The sequence below is a fragment of the Leptopilina heterotoma genome, unplaced genomic scaffold, assembly GCF_015476425.1.
Source record: "Leptopilina heterotoma isolate Lh14 unplaced genomic scaffold, ASM1547642v1 Lhet_111, whole genome shotgun sequence".
NCBI lineage: Eukaryota > Metazoa > Arthropoda > Insecta > Hymenoptera > Figitidae > Leptopilina > Leptopilina heterotoma.
The window spans coordinates 410,878-429,014 of record NW_025110830.1 but is presented as its reverse complement, the minus strand read 5'-3'; the positions used below and the strand labels follow the sequence as shown (position 1 = coordinate 429,014).

The 18,137-nt window shown below is 23.5% G+C and overlaps 1 protein-coding gene across 4 annotated transcripts in view; it reads left to right on the top strand.

Moving 5' to 3' along the window:
* Positions 1-18,137, top strand: part of LOC122504526 (unconventional myosin-IXb) — a 140,849-nt gene that overhangs the window by 78,711 nt on the left and 44,001 nt on the right. Inside the window, exon 1 of one of the 4 annotated variants that reach the window (XM_043615702.1) lies at positions 7,272-7,620. The exons of 2 other annotated variants lie outside the window; for them this stretch is intronic. In XM_043615702.1, the coding sequence (XP_043471637.1) occupies positions 7,605-7,620 (16 nt within the window). In that variant the 5' untranslated portion in view covers positions 7,272-7,604. Of the gene's footprint in view, positions 1-7,271; positions 7,621-8,618; positions 8,693-18,137 lie in introns of those variants that run through there. One more of the 4 variants, XM_043615688.1, reaches the window with a different exon arrangement.

Below are 18,137 nucleotides of genomic sequence, written 5' to 3'. Positions count from 1 at the left end.
TTTCATCAAAAAATATTTATTTCTTTCTTATCGTGCTAATAAATTGAATTCCTGCAACGAATTTTATTATTCATTTAAGAGTTTAAATATTTATAAAAATAATTGAATTCTTTCGAACGATTTTATTAGAATTTTTTTAAATAATTGCATTTCCAAGAAGAAACTTATTACTTTTAAAAATAATTGAATTCTTGTCATGAATATTGTTAATTATGAAAATAATTGAATTTTGCAAAGAATTTTATTAAAATGCCTCAAAATAATTGAATTTTTGGGAATCAATTTGTTATTTATCTTTAATAATTGAATTCTTTTGAAGCATTATCTATGTAAATAATTGAATTCTTGGGAAGAATTTTATATTAAAATCTAAAAGAATAATTGATTTACATATTTCAAAAAAATTTAATTAAAATTGTACTTAAAATAATTGATTTCTTTCGACTAATTTTATGCAAATTCTAATTTAAATAATTAAATTTCTGAGAAATTTTTATTATTCATGAAAAAAAATTGAATTCTTACAAAGATTTTGACAACAATTTTTTTTAAATAATTGAATTCTGTTTGGAAATTTTATGAAAATAGTAGATATTAAAATTTGAAAATCATTGAATTGCGAAAATTTTTTTAAAATAATTAAATTTTACAAAGAATTCTATTAAAATTTTTAAGAATAATTGAATGTCTGGTGTGCTATTTTATTAAATTTTTTTTAAAATAATTGCATTCCTAAAAACCATTTAATTATTTTAGAAAATAATTAAAACCTATTAGAACTTTTTAAAATAATTAAATTTCCAAGAAGAAATTTATTACTTTTAAAAATAATTGAATTCTTGTGATGAATATTGTTATTTATGAAAATAATTGAATTTTCCAAAGAATTTTATAAAAATGCCTTAAAATAATTGAATTTTCGGGAATAATTTTGTTATTTACCTTTAATAAATAATTGAATTCTTTCGAAGAATTATTTATGTAAATAATTAAATTCTTGGGAAGAATTTTATTAAAATCTAAAAGAATAATAAATTGAATTATTTTATAAAAATTTAATAAAAAATGTATTTAAAATAATTGATTTCTTTCGAACAATTTTATTAAAATATTTGAAAATAATTGAATTCCTGTGGAAAATTCTAATATTTTTTTAAATATTTGAATTCTTCCAAAAAAATTTCAAAAAAATATTAAAATACTTGAAAATAATTGAATTCTTAAAAAATAATTGAAAATTTCGAGGAATTAAAATTACATTTTTTAGAATAATTAAATTTTTTGAGCAACTCCTGTAAAATTGTATTAAAAGTAATTGCGAAATCCTGTGATGAATTTTATTATTTATGTAAATTATTGAATAGTTGATAAGAATTTTATTAAAAATTTCAAAAATAATTGAATTCCTGAGAAGAATTTTATTATTTATGAAAAAAATAATTGAATTATTGCGAAAAATTTTATTAAAATCTTTAAAAAGAATTGAATTTCTGTGCAAAAATTTTGTTATTTTTGAAAATAATTGAATTTTATAAACATTGTTTTAAATAATTAATTTTTTCGAAATATAATAAAAATTATAAAAATTTAATTTAAGTAATTGAATTCTTGTGGAAAACTTTATTTTGTGTAAATAATTGAATTTTCCAATGAATTAATTTAAAAGAGAATTAAAAATAATTGAAATTCTTTGATGAGTTTTATTGTTTAGGAAAATAATTAAATTCTTGCTTAGAATTTTATCAAAAAATTTTTTTTTTAATTTAATTTTTATAAAAAATGTTATTATTAGTGAAAATATTTGAATTATTGTAAAGAATTGTATAAAATTTTTGTTAATTAAATAATTGATTTTTTTGAAATTTTTTTGCAAATGCAATTCAAAATTAGTATTGAATTCCTGTGGAAATTTTATTATTTATATGAAAATAATTGAATTTTGTATGAATTACATCAATATTTTTTAAATAATTTATTTCTTTTGCAAAATTTTATGAAAATACATAGATATTGAAAATAATTGAATTCCGAATATTTTTTGAAAATAATTGAATCGTTTTAATGAATTTGATTATCATTTTTGAGAATAGTTTTTTGATTTCTGTTGTTAGCGAATGTAGTGGAAATTAAAAAAACAGAAATAGTAGCTTTTAGTATGGCTAAAATCTAAAAAACGTACCTAAATTACTATTTAGGTAAAAAACATAATGCATAACGTAAAAAAGTAGTAAATAGTAGGTTTTAGTAGGTGAGTGCGAAGCCTGTGATAACAATTTTTTTTTTCATACAAATTTTATTGTTCGTAAACGTTGTCACATTGTCAGCATTTGGAAGTAAATATACAAAATCACTATTGGTATCAACAGATCACTTCTAATCGAATTCACATTCACAGGAATAAGTCCAATTTTCATACACATAGTGAAAATAGTTTTTGTTTAAAAATTCTCAGATCGCACAAAGAAATGTTCCCTTTGATGTTGAGAGCAGCTAAAGTTTACGAGTATTTCTCAGCTGACGAACGACAATAGAGCGCATCAGACTAAAATAATTTGATATCACAATATCACATTGTCATTGAGCATATGCGGTCTTGGGTGTAAAAACAAGGGAAAAAAAAGTAATGCCGTCATTTATATGCAGCCATGTACCCTAGCTATATATAAGGAAGGCTTTTTGCTCGTGCCAGAGAGTGAAACATGTACAGGTACACGCATACGGTCATCGTTTTGAGATTGTGTATATATATATATATATAAGCAGCGACGAGCAAAGGGGTTTTAAGGAGAAAAGATGCTCGCGGGATTAACCTGCATCTGATTAGACCCCGAGGTTGAGACTTCTCTCGGGGCCCTGCCTTTTGTATTCGTATTGGTGAAGAAGAAGCACACAGGGAGGCGAGTTTTCAGGCAACTCTTTAAAAGTCCAAAGCAAGAAATAAAAAAAAAAAAAGATCGACACTGAGAGGTGGATCGTTCAGGTTCCTATGGTTCTTGTTTGTTGTTGTAGTAGTAGTAGCAGGAGCAGTATCTATACCTTTTGCCATTACTTTCTCAGGGACTCAAGTCCCCGGCTTCTTGGAATATTAGCACATTCCCAAGTCTCGCCGTCATCGAGCTTCCTTCAGTATAATTTAATGGCCTCTAAAAATCTAACTCGAACCAGCCGAATCGTTTTTAACGCCCTCGTATCACCCTCGCAGACAATTTTACTTGTCTTCTTCTTCTACTTCTTCTTTTGCTTCTCCTTCATTTCTAATCCCTTGATTTCTGTCTTCTTGTGTGTACTGTGGAGAAATCATTTCCCTATCTGCCCTATCAACTTTTTGGTGATTTACGTTTTTGATAATTTATGCGATTTTTATGGATTGTTGTTTATTAGGATCGTTGCTGTGATGCAATATTTTAATTTTAATTTTCCAACCAGAAATAAAAGTATTAGAAATTCGACTCTTGGTGTTGACGCTAATTTCAGGGATGTTAAACATTGTAGAATTTTTCTCGTAAAAAAATGGATATATTTCAAAATAATATATTTTCGTAAATCTCGACAGAAATTCAGGATAAAAAAAAATCTGCTAAAAAATTATTTGTCTATTACTAAAAATAATTATTTAATTACAATTCTTTAGTTTTGATAACAAAAAATTTCTGGTTAGTTAATCTAAAAATTTCTTGTTCAGATGCATCTGGTAACTTTAACCAGAACATCTATTCAGTGCAAGACTTTGAATTAATTTGACCCTCGATTTAACCAGAATTCTGGTTTGCTTAAATTTACACTAAAAGAAATTCTAGTTTGGGATATATATCATACTATATATTCTAGTTGAAATATTATCAAAATTCTTGTTAAATTAACAAGAATTTTAAATTTGAATAATTTTATATAGACGACACAATAAAAAAAATTTGTGGTTAAAGTTACTAAATACAAAAAATGATTAAAAAAATTTACTTACACTAAATAGAAACTTTTCATCAATAAAACTAGAGAATTCTGGTTAAATCGTTAAATTAATTAGACTTTCGGTTAAAGTAACTATAGAATTCTGAGTAAATTAATTAAATTTCTATTTAAATTTACTGTAATTCTGTCTAAATTAATTGGAATTTTGATTAAGCTTACTTAAATTCTGATTAAATTTACTAGAAACCCGGTTAAATTAACAAGAATATTGGTTAAATTACAATATGGGTTAAAATATCAAAAATGTTTAGAATATATTTCATATTATAATTTTAGATATATAACCCAGAATCGTTTAGTTAAGTAAATGAAAATTCTACTTAGCTTACCCAAAAATCTTGATAATTTTAGATCTAACCGGAATTCTAGTAAATTGAACCAGAATTCTAATTAATTTAACTATATAGTACTGGTTTAATCAAAATTCTAGTTAATTTACTCAAAATTCTAGATAAATTAATCGAAATTCTAGATAAAAATAATCGAAATTCTATTAAATTTAACCAGAATTCTAATTAATTGAACCAGAATCATTGTTAGCTCAACCAAATTCTAGTTAATTTTCTGAGAATTCTAATAAATTTAACCAAAAATTTTAATTAATTTAACCCTAATTCTAGAAAACTTCAACAGAATTTTCAAGAACTTAATAATAATTCTAGTTAATTTACTCTAATTCTGGTTAAATTTACTACAATTCCAGTTAATGTAACTAGAAATTCTAATTAATTTAACCAGAATTCTAATTAATTTAACTATATAGTACTGGTTTAATCAAAATTCTAGTTAATTTACTCAAAATTCTAGATAAATTAATCGAAATTCTAGATAAAAATAATCGAAATTCTATTAAATTTAACCAGAATTCTAATTAATTGAACCAGAATCATTGTTAGTTCAACCAAATTCTAGTTAATTTTCTGAGAATTCTAATAAATTTAACCAAAAATTTTAATTAATTTAACCCTAATTCTAGTAAACTTAAACAGAATTTTCAAGAACTTAATAATAATTCTAGTTAATTTACTCTAATTCTGGTTAAATTTACTACAATTCCAGTTAATGTAACTAGAAATTCTAATTAATTTAACATGAAATTTGGTTAGTTTAATCAAAATTCTAATTAATTTACTCGAAATTTTAGTAAAATTGGACAAAATTTTAGTTAAATGAACCAGAATCCCAATGAATTTAACCAGAATTATAGTTCGTTTAACCAAATTTTAATTAATTTAACCAGAATTATAGTCAGTTTAACGAAATTCTAGTTAATTTTCTGGGAATTCTAGTAAATTTAACCAAAAATTTTAATTAATTTAACTCTAATTCTAGTAAACTTAAACAGAATTTTCAATAATTTAACCATAACTCTATAGTTAATTTACTCGAATTCTGTTTCAATTGACTACAATTCTAGTTAATTTAACTTATAGAAACTCTACTTAATTTAACCAGAATTTTTGTTAGTTTAATCAAAATTCTAGTTAATTTACTCGAAATTTTAGTAAAATTATCCGCAATTTTAGTTAATTGAATCAGAATTCTAATGAATTTAACCAGAAAGTCTGGTTAAAATAACTAGAATTCTGGTTATTCAAATAAAAAAAAAAGTTTTAAATATACCCTTACTACTTTTTTTGGTTAAAAATATTTAAAATTCTGGTAAATTTAACCAGAATTTTATGTTAAAAACAGTAGATTTTTTGTAATTAAAAAATTTCCTGTTATTTTTCAAAATAGTATATTCTTGTTCAATTTACCAGAAATTTTTAATAAAAATAACCACGCGTGGTTATGGGAGAAACGCTTTGTGTGTTAACCAGAATTATTTAACAAGATTAGTTAATTTAACCGAACTAAAAAAAATTCCGGTTAAAATAGCAAAGAATTTTAGTTTTTGTAAGCATAATAAAATGTTAAATGTACCCTTACCACTTGTACTGGTTAAAAACATTAGAAATATTGGTTAAAAAATTCTAAACATACTAGAATTTAGTAAAAAAATTTCTGGTCTTTTTCTGAAATAGTATATTCTCATCAGGGTGGTAAAAAATTTTGGTTCAATAACAGTCTACTAAAAGAAACTTTGCGTATTAATCAGAATTCTCTAATTTTACAAACAAAAAATTTCTTGTTAGTTAAACTAGAAATTTTCTTAACCAGACGAATCTAGTAACTATTTCTAACTATAGAATTTCTTTTTAATGCAGAATTTTAATTAATTTTTTTTCAAGAACGAATTTTAGGAAAATGTACCGTAATTACCAAGAATTCTGATTAGCTAAATTAGAATGTACATTCGAATCGTTTTTAACGCCTTCGTATCACCCTCACAGACAGTTTTACTCTTCTTCTTCTTCTTCTTCATCATCTTCATCTTTTTCTTTTTCTTCATTTCTAATCCCTTGATTTCTGTCTTCTTCTTTTCACTGAGGAGAAATCGTTTCCCCATCTCTGTCCCACGGTCTCTTTTGTTGATTTACGTTTTCGATAATTTACGCGATTTTTATGGATTGTTGTTTATTAGGATCGTTGCGGAGCAGGTTACTCTATGGAGAGCAAAATGATTGGTGTCAGTTCACCAACGAGATCTTAAATCATTTAAGAAATTGAAGTATACGAAAAAAACATTATAGATTGTTCTCGGAGAAATTTATCTTTAACCTGCATCTTATCTAAAATTGAAATTCATTTATTTCAGTCTTAATACTTAATTTGTTGAATATCTTTTCTCATTTATATCGTGGAATGTAATCAATAATTTCGTACATATCTATATTTACTATAAGACAGTCTATAGACAATGTTCAATAAAGTATGTACTGCGTATATAATAATTAATAGATTCTATCGAAATGTGATGAATAATTTGAAATCGAATCTGTTATATTTATATGTATAAAGTGGGGCATCTTTTTTATCATATTGTCAAGTACCAATGATTTTTGAATGAATAAAATAAATCAAATTAACTTTTTAGATTTTTAAATTAAATGTTAGATTTATTTTCCAATATTTCAAAAAAAAAACCGATCTCTGTATTGAAATTCTGCTTAATGATTATTTTAAGGAATACAAGAATATTGTGAAATAATCATGCGCTTTGAAAATTTTAGTTCTTGGCGTTCAAATGGTGTTATTTTAACTTTTTTCAATCAATTTGGGAATACCATTAGGTCACTTTTTTTAATCTAAAAACTTTTGTTTCATTTTCGATGCTCAGCGTCGTCGCTAAATTATTTCTTTCTATAGAAGAAGAAAACAAGAATTATCTTTAAAATCAGCTTGTTGCTGCGCAAATTAATATTATATCGAGAATTAAAATTGAAAATGTATTTCGACAATTCTATTGTAGTAATAGAACAATGACGTGTGAGTCATTCACAAATTATATCGACGAGAAACCAAATTTTGAGAGTTAGTACTCGATCCGACGTTGAATAGCTTAGTTGATTATATTTTATGAATTGTGTGTAAATTGTAATAATTTTATTTAATTAATTTTGAAACTGTTGTTCTCTCTACGAATGTGAAGTAAAAAAAAAGACTGTGTTAAACTGACTATTAATCTTTATTGTGCAACTCTATATATTATAAACAAATTATTAAATCGTTGCTTTGTGTAGTTCGTTTATATGTTCAAAATAAATTGTGAGTTGTGACAATGTGATTTTGGATTACTTTGCATTCCCCACCAATCTACAAAGAAAATTCTAAGTGAATTATATTTCTGTGGCTTTGTAAGATTGTTCACAGCTTCTATAGTTTTTCCCCTTCTTAAAAATGCTAATTATCAGAGCATCAAAGATTCCGAAAGATAAAAATTAAAACTCAACTTTAACTGCAGTTCTATGAAAAGTAAAATTTTGGTTCCATAAAAGAAAAAAAATAAATAAATAAAAATTCAAAAAATAAAAAAATAGTTGTCGTTTATTACAAATATATAAATGAGATAAAATGAAGATGTGGTGAAACGTTTCGTAATCCGAGAATATAGAGAAACGTGCGTTAAAATGATTGGTTTCCTGCGTTTTTATAGAATTTCTTCGAAGTATAATCTCTTTTTGTTTGACTATTTCTTTTATATTATAATAGCCGTGTGTATAGAGCCGCTTATAGTATAGTTTAGAACTATATATAAAGTGTAATATAACCTGTCGGCATTGAGAGAGCGTTATATTTGGATCCTTTAATGCGACCTGATGCCACATAAATTTGACAGTGTGTTTTGGAATTTATAGTATCAAGAGGTTGAACCCCAGGTGTCCTCAGCATCACCTCAACTCCTTTCGTTGACCATCTCAAATAATCTTCATCACATTTCATCGCTTCTATCTTATATATAGCGGATCGTTGAACTCAAATTGATTGGATCTAAATGAGTTAAAATGGCGCTGTGAATAGGTCATCTCGAATAGCAAAGTTCCGGTTTTGAGATTAATTCACCTTTTAGACGTAGTGTACCATAACAAAAAAAAGGGGCAATTACATAATTGAAAAATTGAACTTCTCAGGCTTCTTGTACAATACATCACACTTGGAATTTTTTTTTGGTTTCATCACTCGCTCTTTTTTTTTTTTTTCTTTGCGGGGAGAGTAGATTTTAAAACATCAATTTAGATGCTTTTAAAACAAGAAATTAATCATTTTCGGAGAAGGAATTTTATTTTGGATTGTATGCTGACAAAGAGGAATTTTAACATCCTGGATGTTGTAAATATTTGTGAGTAACTGATAATATTTCTATTCCTATGTTCTTTGCTATAAACGAATTTTCTTTGAAATCAAAAACTTCTGTAAATCGAAGAATTTTATTGTTGATTTTCTTTTTTTCAGATTTAATTTTAAAAAGATGTTTTCCGATGAGTTTGAAAGTCGCTGCTCTCGCTTCGCTCAAGCAAGTTTTTTCTTTTTTCTTAGAGATGCCAAACTCTATGTATTTTCCAAAGACCCAAAATATTCTTTTCCTTTTAAATTACTCCCACCTGCCCTTAATAAATTAAAAAAATTATTGATTTCTTTAATAATTCTTCAAAATAAAATTTATAAAAAGGAAAATTTCTTTGAAACAAATCAATTGTTTTTGAATCAAATAAAAAATATTATAAAAATATTAAATTATTATAAAATATTATATTATTATTATTATATAGTAATAATAACATTCGATTCAAAAAATTGTATATCACAATTACGATAATAATCAGCGTGTCCCCAAAACAACCATAAATTAGAAAAGTTTATTAATTTTCCAAAACTGTGAAAAGCATTTTGAAAATAAAGTTGCACATTTGCACCTCTTTTGAACGAGTATTTAGTTTTCAACGAAAACTTTTTCCACGCTATGTTCGCAAATTAAATTATGCTTTTTAAATGAAAGGAATTTATAATTAAAACTACATAAAAATTAGATTTAAAAAGTTCTGTACAAGCTGGGAAAATAGTTTTCTCTTGGAGTACCGTTTCAACTCCAAAGCATAAAATATTCATTTTTTTTCCAAATGGCGTATATTTGTAAAATCTCCGAATAATAATGATTTTTCAAAAAAAGAAAAGAGAAATTATATTCTGTTACCATTGCAATAATATTATTTTACCTTTGTGTAATAAAATATGTATTTAGTTTTATTTTAATAATGTAATATTATTTAATAATAATTTTACTTAAAATTTGTCATAATATTTTTTTAATTTCATTTAATTTTATTTTCATTATATTTTAATATAAATTTATTTAATTTTAATTAATAATTTCTTTTCGCACTACTGAATATGGTTTCAATTTTTTTTTCTATTTTATATTATCGAATATTCAGGTCTCAGAATATTATGACTTTTTAGACTATTTTCAAACAATGAGACTTTTTTTGACTTATTTTCAAATTTTTTGACTTTTTCGGCTTTTTTTTTACTTTTCTTGCAAATATTGCAACAAAATACCACATTTTCAGTATGAAATGCAACTTATTTCGATTTTTATAATGTGTAAAGTGTAACTACAGACAAATCTTTCAAAAATTATTTTTGAATAATTTTTGAATAATTTTTCTAATTAAATTTTCGAAATATACAATTAAAAAGGTTTGAATAATAGAAATTTCGTAAAATTTAAGAGAAAATAATGGATTTCTTTTAAGTATTTTATTATACAATTCTTGAAAATCAACTTTTCAAGGATTTTAATTGTAAATTTTGAAAATAATATTGAATTCTCAAAAATTTTAATGAAAAATCTTCTGTAAATTTAAATATGAAAAATAAATGAAAATTAGCTTCTAAAAATTTTTTCATTATAACTTTTTAAAATTTAATTATGTTCAATATTTTCAATTATATATTTCCCAAAATTCAAATACATACAAAAAATAATAACGCATTAAAATTTGTTATAACTATTTTTAACATTTTGGAGAAAATTTTACAAAAATTCTTTTGAAAAATTCAATTATTTTCAATATTTTCAATTATACATATTTCCCAAAATAATAAATACAAAAAATAGTAGCACATTAAAATTTGTTATAAATATTTTTAACATTTTGGAGAAAATTATACAAAAATTCTTTTGCAAAATTCAATTATTCTCGGAAAATTACATTACAATATTTTTAAAAAAACTAATTCTTAGAATTGTTTTATCATTATTTTATTATCGAAAATTCAATTATTTTCGAACAAAGTAAATTAAAAATTTTAACAATTTGCTTTTTGCACTTTTATTGGAATTTCGGAGAAGTCATGTTAATATTTACAATTAAAATTCTTTAAAAATTTGATTATTTTTTTCTATTTTTAAAAAACTCAATTATTTTAGAAATATTTTCAACAAATTTCAATTGTTTCGTAATTTTTCAATCGTATATAATTAAAAAACTGGTATCTTTAAAAAATTATTAAAAATCATTGATTTAGTTGAAGTTTAGTTAAAAATTGTAGAAAATAATTGAATTTTTAAATTATTATAGTTGTAATTTTTAGAAATTATTTTGTATTCTTGTTTTAAATAAATTTTATTTGATACAAATAAATTTGGTATAAATAAATTTAATTTTGTTCAAATAAATTTTATTTAGTTTAATAAAAGCATTTCTCTGATTGGTAGTCTTTGTTATTTTCTTTTTAAACAAAAGAATTTCATTGTCTCAACTAAAATGTTCAGGAAAACTATTCTGTTGATAAAACAATTATTAGTTTCCTCAGTGGAAGTTACTTTGCCTGCAGTTCAATGAAACGATTAAAAAAAAATTATAATTTTCACAAACAATATAATGTTTCAAAAATCATTATTTTAGAAATGTTAAACCAGAAAAAATTAATAGAAAAGTTTATAAAAATTTGCGCAAAGGAAATTTTTCTTTCTCCAAAATCGTTGATCGAAAAGGTTGTAAATTTCACCAGTCACCAAATTTACACAAAGCGTAATGTGTAGCATTATCGTATGCGCAGTGTAATACAATACAATATTTAGGTCACTCGATACACTCGAACTCGAGGTACTGAGATGCGTGAGACTGTCCCAGTAATTGGAGTTCAAGTGTAGGTTTGTGGGAGTAATTTATCTCTTTTGTCAATTTTTTCATTCAAGTTTTTGGCTCTTGTTCGTTTTTTTCTCTCTTTTTGCTTTGTGGTCCGAAAAAATTGATTGTTTTAGAAAATATTTTTTAAGAAGGGTGGAGTATAGTAGTGTCAAGTATCATTGTCGAAATTGTCCCATTTATATATGGTGTGTATAGGGGATATTTTTGTAAATAAGAGTATTTTGCGGTATTCTTGTGTTCGTTTCCTTGGAAAACATTTCTTTTTTATTTTTTTATCGTCCCACCCATTCTACGGTTCAATTCACAGGTCTTGCATTACCCGGAGATGAGAGTTATCATGAAGGAAGTATATAGAGAGAGACCCGTGAAAAAAACCTGTTTCTTTGAAGCGGCGTTCAACCTCGAGGTACCTGCTTACTTTAATTCCTTGGTAGTAGGACCTGCTCTCTCTCTCTTTCTCTCTCAGTCTCTTTTTCTCTTTTTTCTCTCTCTCTCTGTATATACATACCTGTTTTCCTTTCCATTCGTCTTTTGCGTCCCGTTCGTGTCGGCTCGCCCTTTGGTCTTTCTCCCTTTTCTATTGGGGACCACACCACTTGAACGAAAGGACCCAAAAGACCCAGGGCTTCTCAAAAAGTATCGACTGATCGACCGACAATCGATCATCCATAATCGCTCAAGAACTCGTCAACTTGTCACACGCTGCGTCGATTCAGGAATAAAATAGAAATATTACTTCAATTCGATGATAATGATGATGATTGTATGTTGATAATAGTAAGGATTTCTCGGGGGATTTTTTTCGACATTAACACTGTAATTGAATTACAGTTTTCTTTAGGAACAATTACCTGTTCTTTATTCCCTAGGGCTTTGAAGTGTTGATGTTTCAATTTTTTCTGTTTAATTCAGAGTTTACTCCTAGCAAGGGTCGAATTAGGTCCGTAAATCCGGGATTTTGTTAGATTTATTTATTTATTATTATTTAGATTTATTTAATTATGTATTTAATAAGTAATAAAAATTTAATTTGTTCAAGAAATAAATAAATATCAATTATTTGAACATTCAGAAATTTAAAATTATAATTTAAGAGAAGTTCAATAATTATAATATTATTGAATAATAATATAGTAATATAACTTTCATAAGCAAAAAATTAATTTAAAACTTTAAGAGGGACTTTATATTTAAAAAATAAAATTTAAATAAACTACTAACCGGGAATTTAATTTGACCGGGAAAAACCGGGAATTTTATGCTAAACCGGGAATTTTTTCATCAAATTAAGAAAAGTTTTATTATTTTAACTTGTTTTTAGAAAATCGCTTTTTATTTTAATTTTTCTAGATATTTATACTGTTCTCTAAATTTGAATTAGTTAAAAATAATTAATTTGATAGTAAAAAATCAGTCACTGATTCAAATATAGTTAGTTAATAAATTAGAAAAAAATTATCGAATTAATAGAAATTTTGTGAAATTCAACTGAAAATAAATAAATTTGTTAAAGAATTTCATTAAAAACTTTTTAACAAATCGAATTTTCAAAGTATTTTAATTTAATAATTGATAAATATTTGAATTTTATAATAAAGAGCCAAATTCTAATGAATTCATGTTTCTTAGTGCTAAGATTAATATAATTACAATTTTTATTAGTTAATTTAAAAAAAGATACACACTTAAAATGTTTTAATAAAATTGAATTTTCGCAAAGTTTTTTTGAAAATTCTGAAAAATAAAATTTTTGAAATTTTTCAATTCTATATTGTTTTGAGATAATTGAATTTTTATAAACAATTAATTGGAAATTTTTTAAATAATTGAAATTTCTTTACATCCTATTAAAAATAATTAAATTTTTTTAAAGGATTTTATTTAAATTTTTCGAAAATAAGCAATGGAAGTTAGTCACAGTAATTACAATTTTATTTTTAAAATATAAAGTCTCTCTTTAAGTTTTAAATTAATTTTTTGCTTCTAAAAGTTATATTATTATATTATTATTATTGAACTTCTCTTAAATTTTTATAGTTTTAAATGTCTAAATGTTCAAATAATTAATATTTATTTATTTCTTGAGCAAATTAAATTTTTATTACTTATTAAGTACGCATAATTAATTATTACTGCCTATTATTTTAAAAAATTTTAATAAATTTCTTCGCAAGAATTCAATTATTTTCATAAATAATAACATTTTTTGGAGGGATTCAATTACTTTTATAAATAGTAAAATTCTTTGCAGAAATTCAACTAGTATAAATACATTTTAAAAAAATTGAATTAATCCAATTAATTATTATAATTATGAGCAGACAGGATTATTTTAAAAAATTGAAAAAATTCTTTGTTTAATTCAATTATTTTCCAAAATATTTTCAAAAGTAATAAAATTCTTCGCAGAAATTCAATTAACATTATAAATGATAAAATTCTTCTCTAAAATTCAATTATTTTCAAAAATTTTCCTCAATTTAATGATTTTTAATATCTACCATTTTAATAAAAATTTTTCAAAAGAATTGAATTATTTAAAAAAAATTTAATAAAACTCTACGCAAACCAACTATTTAATTATTTTCATAAAATAATAAAAATTACATCGAAATTCAATTGTTTGCATATTTTTTATAAATTTCTGCACAATAATTCAATTCTTTAGATAAATAATAAAATTTTTTACAAGGATACAATTACTTTCATGAATAATAAAACTCATCGCTGAATTTCTATTATTTTTAATACATTTTAAATCGAATTTCTCGAAAAATGTAATTATTCTTCAACATTGTTTTAAAATTCGTCAAAAAAATTCAATTATTTAAAATTTTATTGATAAAATTCTTTATGAGAATTTAATTTTAAGAAACATGCAATAAATCAATAAATTGTCTTTATTGTATTTAAATAATTGAATTCTAGTAGAATTTTCTAATAAAAATTAATTTAAAAATTAATTTCAGTTAAAATTTTAGATAATAATGATTGAATATTAAAAGCTATATATAGCGTGGATTTATAGAAATAATTAAATTTTGAAATTAATTTAATTGATGAATTTCCGAATAATTGAAATTTTGTATAATTGATTTGTAAACAAATTGATTTCAAAATTCTCAAAAAATGTAATTTTTCGAAAATTATTAAAAATAATCGATTTAAAGAGGCATTTTAGTTAAAAATTCTAGAAAATAATAGTTAAATTGAAATGATGAAAATAATTTTGAAGAAGTTAGAGTAACAATATTTTTATAATATAAAATAATAATTTTATCACTCTGTCATTTTTAATTATTATAAAACTTAAAGATAATGATTAATTCGAGTCGAAGACTCGGAGTTATCGATATCTTTATGTTTTATAGTTGAGAAAAATTTAATTTATAGTTTTAAGTAAAATTTTCTCTTATTTGACTCAGACTTACGTCTTTTTTTTGAAATACTTACGTTTTTACTTTGAACGAGTAAATAAACTTATAGTTTCCCTCTTTAAATTAAAAAGTGTTTCGTAATTTTTTTTTCACTCGAATAAATATCTCGTATAAATAAGTTCCTATTTATATACATATAAATATAAATATAAACGTATTTCAATATCCGTGAATAAAATTCGCATTTATATGAAGAAGATTATTCTCGAAAGGAAATTAAAGATTAATAAAAAATTAAATCTAGTGAGATAATCTTCTCATTAAAATTTCATGTTTATTTTCCTCAATAAAATTTCAATTTCATCTGGGTGCTTAAACTTTTCGTTTCTTATGTATTTTCGTATATACATAAAAAGATGTAATACCTATAATTAAGGCGAATTAATTTGATTTTAAGGAAGAAGAATTTATTTCTGTCTCCTATATGTGGCTCTTTACCGAAAAAGGGAATATTTATAAATAGAATATTATTATTCGTATTGTCAATGCGCACTGATTTAATAATATTCTTATGAAAATATCAAACATTAAATATGTAACAAAGTAGAAATATGAAAATATTTTCAAGCGAATGATATTGATATTTGCAAATATCTTGTTTAATTTTATTCCGTTATACATGTACAACAAATAATTATTAATAAGGAAGTATATTGACAGTTGAAACTTGAAATTATAATTATAGAAGATGAGAATATGTATAATGTATCATTTTCATCTATTATCAAATCCAAATGCTGTAACTATTACAGCATTATAGTGGATCGTAAAATAAAATTATCTGAATTCGATACATCTTATGCATATAAAATATTTTCGAATATATATATATGTATAGTCTATATGAACTCTATAATAACTCTCTATAACGATATTGATCAATCTTATATTTGATCGTAAATTTTTCAACTTACTAGTTTATAAATGTTAAACCCTTATAAAAAAATCAATCAATCCTTTTCGATTTAGTATATTATTATACTAAATCGAATTATTAAATCAAATTATATGTATTTTCGAATATAAAGTTCGAAATTCGTTTTTCATGTTTTCAAATGTAAATCAATTCATTAAAATTTGACGAAAATAGATTTGAATAAATAAACTTTAATTAAAGTAAAATAAATATTTTATTAACTAAGGCAATTTAATTTATAGAATTTATTTTGTTTTTTTGTTGATAAAAGTATTTTTTCTACCTTATAATTCAGCAGTGCATTCCATATTTAAACAGAGGTACAAATTAAATTAATTAATTCTTCTTCAATTTTTGATTCGAAAATTGATTCGAAAAGTTTGTAAAATAGTCAATATTGTGAACCAAGGGCCAAATGAAGTGAATTTTCAAATTTTTTTTTATTTTCTATTATAAATTCATTCATTCTTGAATTTTTTTTTCTTTTGAAAGTAAAAACAAACTGAGCTTTTGAATTTTCTCCGTTTCTGTTTATAAATTCTTTAAAAAAAAATTTTTTTTTATTGTATAAGTGAAAAATGAAGTTAACTTTCGAATCTTTTTTATTTCCTTTATTAAATTCTTCAATATTTTTGTCAATTTTTTGTTTTAAAAATAAAAAAATATGAAGCGAATTTTTAGTCTACTTCTTTAAATTTTTCAATTTTGAATTTTTTCTTTTAAATGTAAAAAATCAAGTTAACATTCATAATCTTTTTAGTTTTCTATTTTAAATTCTCCCGATTTTGTAAGTTTTTTCATTTGAAATGAAAATAATAAAGTGAATTTTCAATGTTTAAGTTTTTGTTTTCAAATTCTTCAATTTTTGGAATTTTTTCTTTTGAAATCAAAATAATGAATGGAATTTTCAAATTTTTTACTTTCTTTTATAAATTCTTTAATTATTGAATTTTTTTCTTTTGAAAGTCAAAATATCTTTTGAAGTTTTCTTTTTTAAATTTTTCGATTTTTCACTTATTTATATCGAAAAAAAATTTCGTCTTTTTGAAACTTCAAAAAAAAAAAAAAAAAACCAAAAGCCTCTAGTTTCTTACACCTGGAGACAAAGTTTGTTCATTGAATTTATAAATAATAAAAGTCGCGATTACAATGCTAATTGCAATATGTAAATCGGTTCTGGTTTCTTTGACGGCTCGTAGTAAATTGCTGATATGAAGTAATCGGTTATTTCATTGCTTTGATTACATTGATAAACTATCTAGTATCCATAAACTTACTGTATACACTTATTAAATAAATGTAAATCCAAACTATTAAAATCAGTTAACTGGAAAGTTATAATAAAAAAGGAGCTGTTTCGCCTACATAAAAAAAAAAATTACAAACACGATTTTGGTGTAAACTTAGAGCAAATAAAATTTTTTCGAATTTATTCTAAAACATTGAAATAAGAGTAAATAAATCGTAACTTACAAGTGAATAAATAAAAATGCGAAATAGGCGCACGCGCGAAGAAAGTAATTTAAAAAAAATAGATATATAGTCACGTGCTAGGTGCGTGTGTAATAAAAACGTGGGAAACATTCCACAGGGTTTCGCCTGTAATTGCTTAACAGATCTCCAAACCTATTTCATATATATTGTTTTTAAAGTCTTTAGTAAACGATATTACCAACTCTAAGAAATATACGATTTCTTTTTATGTTTTCTTGTGTTGAAAACTTTATTCTCTCTTTTTTTGTTTGTTTTTTTTTTTTTTTTTTTTTTTTTTTTTGGTTGAGAGCGCATCAATTTAATTAAAAAAGAAACGAGACATTAAATATTTTTTTTATGACTAAAAGTGTAACTTCCATGTGGTATCAATTAATTGAATTACTTTACGCGTGTTATAAATTCAAAATATTTTACACCGAAAACAAAAATTTCATGGGGAATTTTTTTTAATTATTTTTTTTTTTTACTATTTTACTTGTCAGGGTTTGAATCGAATATTTTTGTACAGAGCCAAATTTTCAGTGGCGCTAAATTAAAATACGCGAGTATCACTAAATTAAGAAATTAATTACTAAATTGAAATTCGAGAATTTCGCCATAGGGCAAAAATGTTTTAAATGACTATGGTACAAGATTTTTTTTGTCTTTTTTTTTTGTTTTTCGGTTTTTTTTTCTTTTTCTTTTTTTGAAAGGATATGTCTGAAGAAGTCGAGGAAGGTAGCTGAGGTGGTCGTATCTTAAGATCCGCATCTTCTCTCCTCCATTTTAACTTGTCTGGCATTG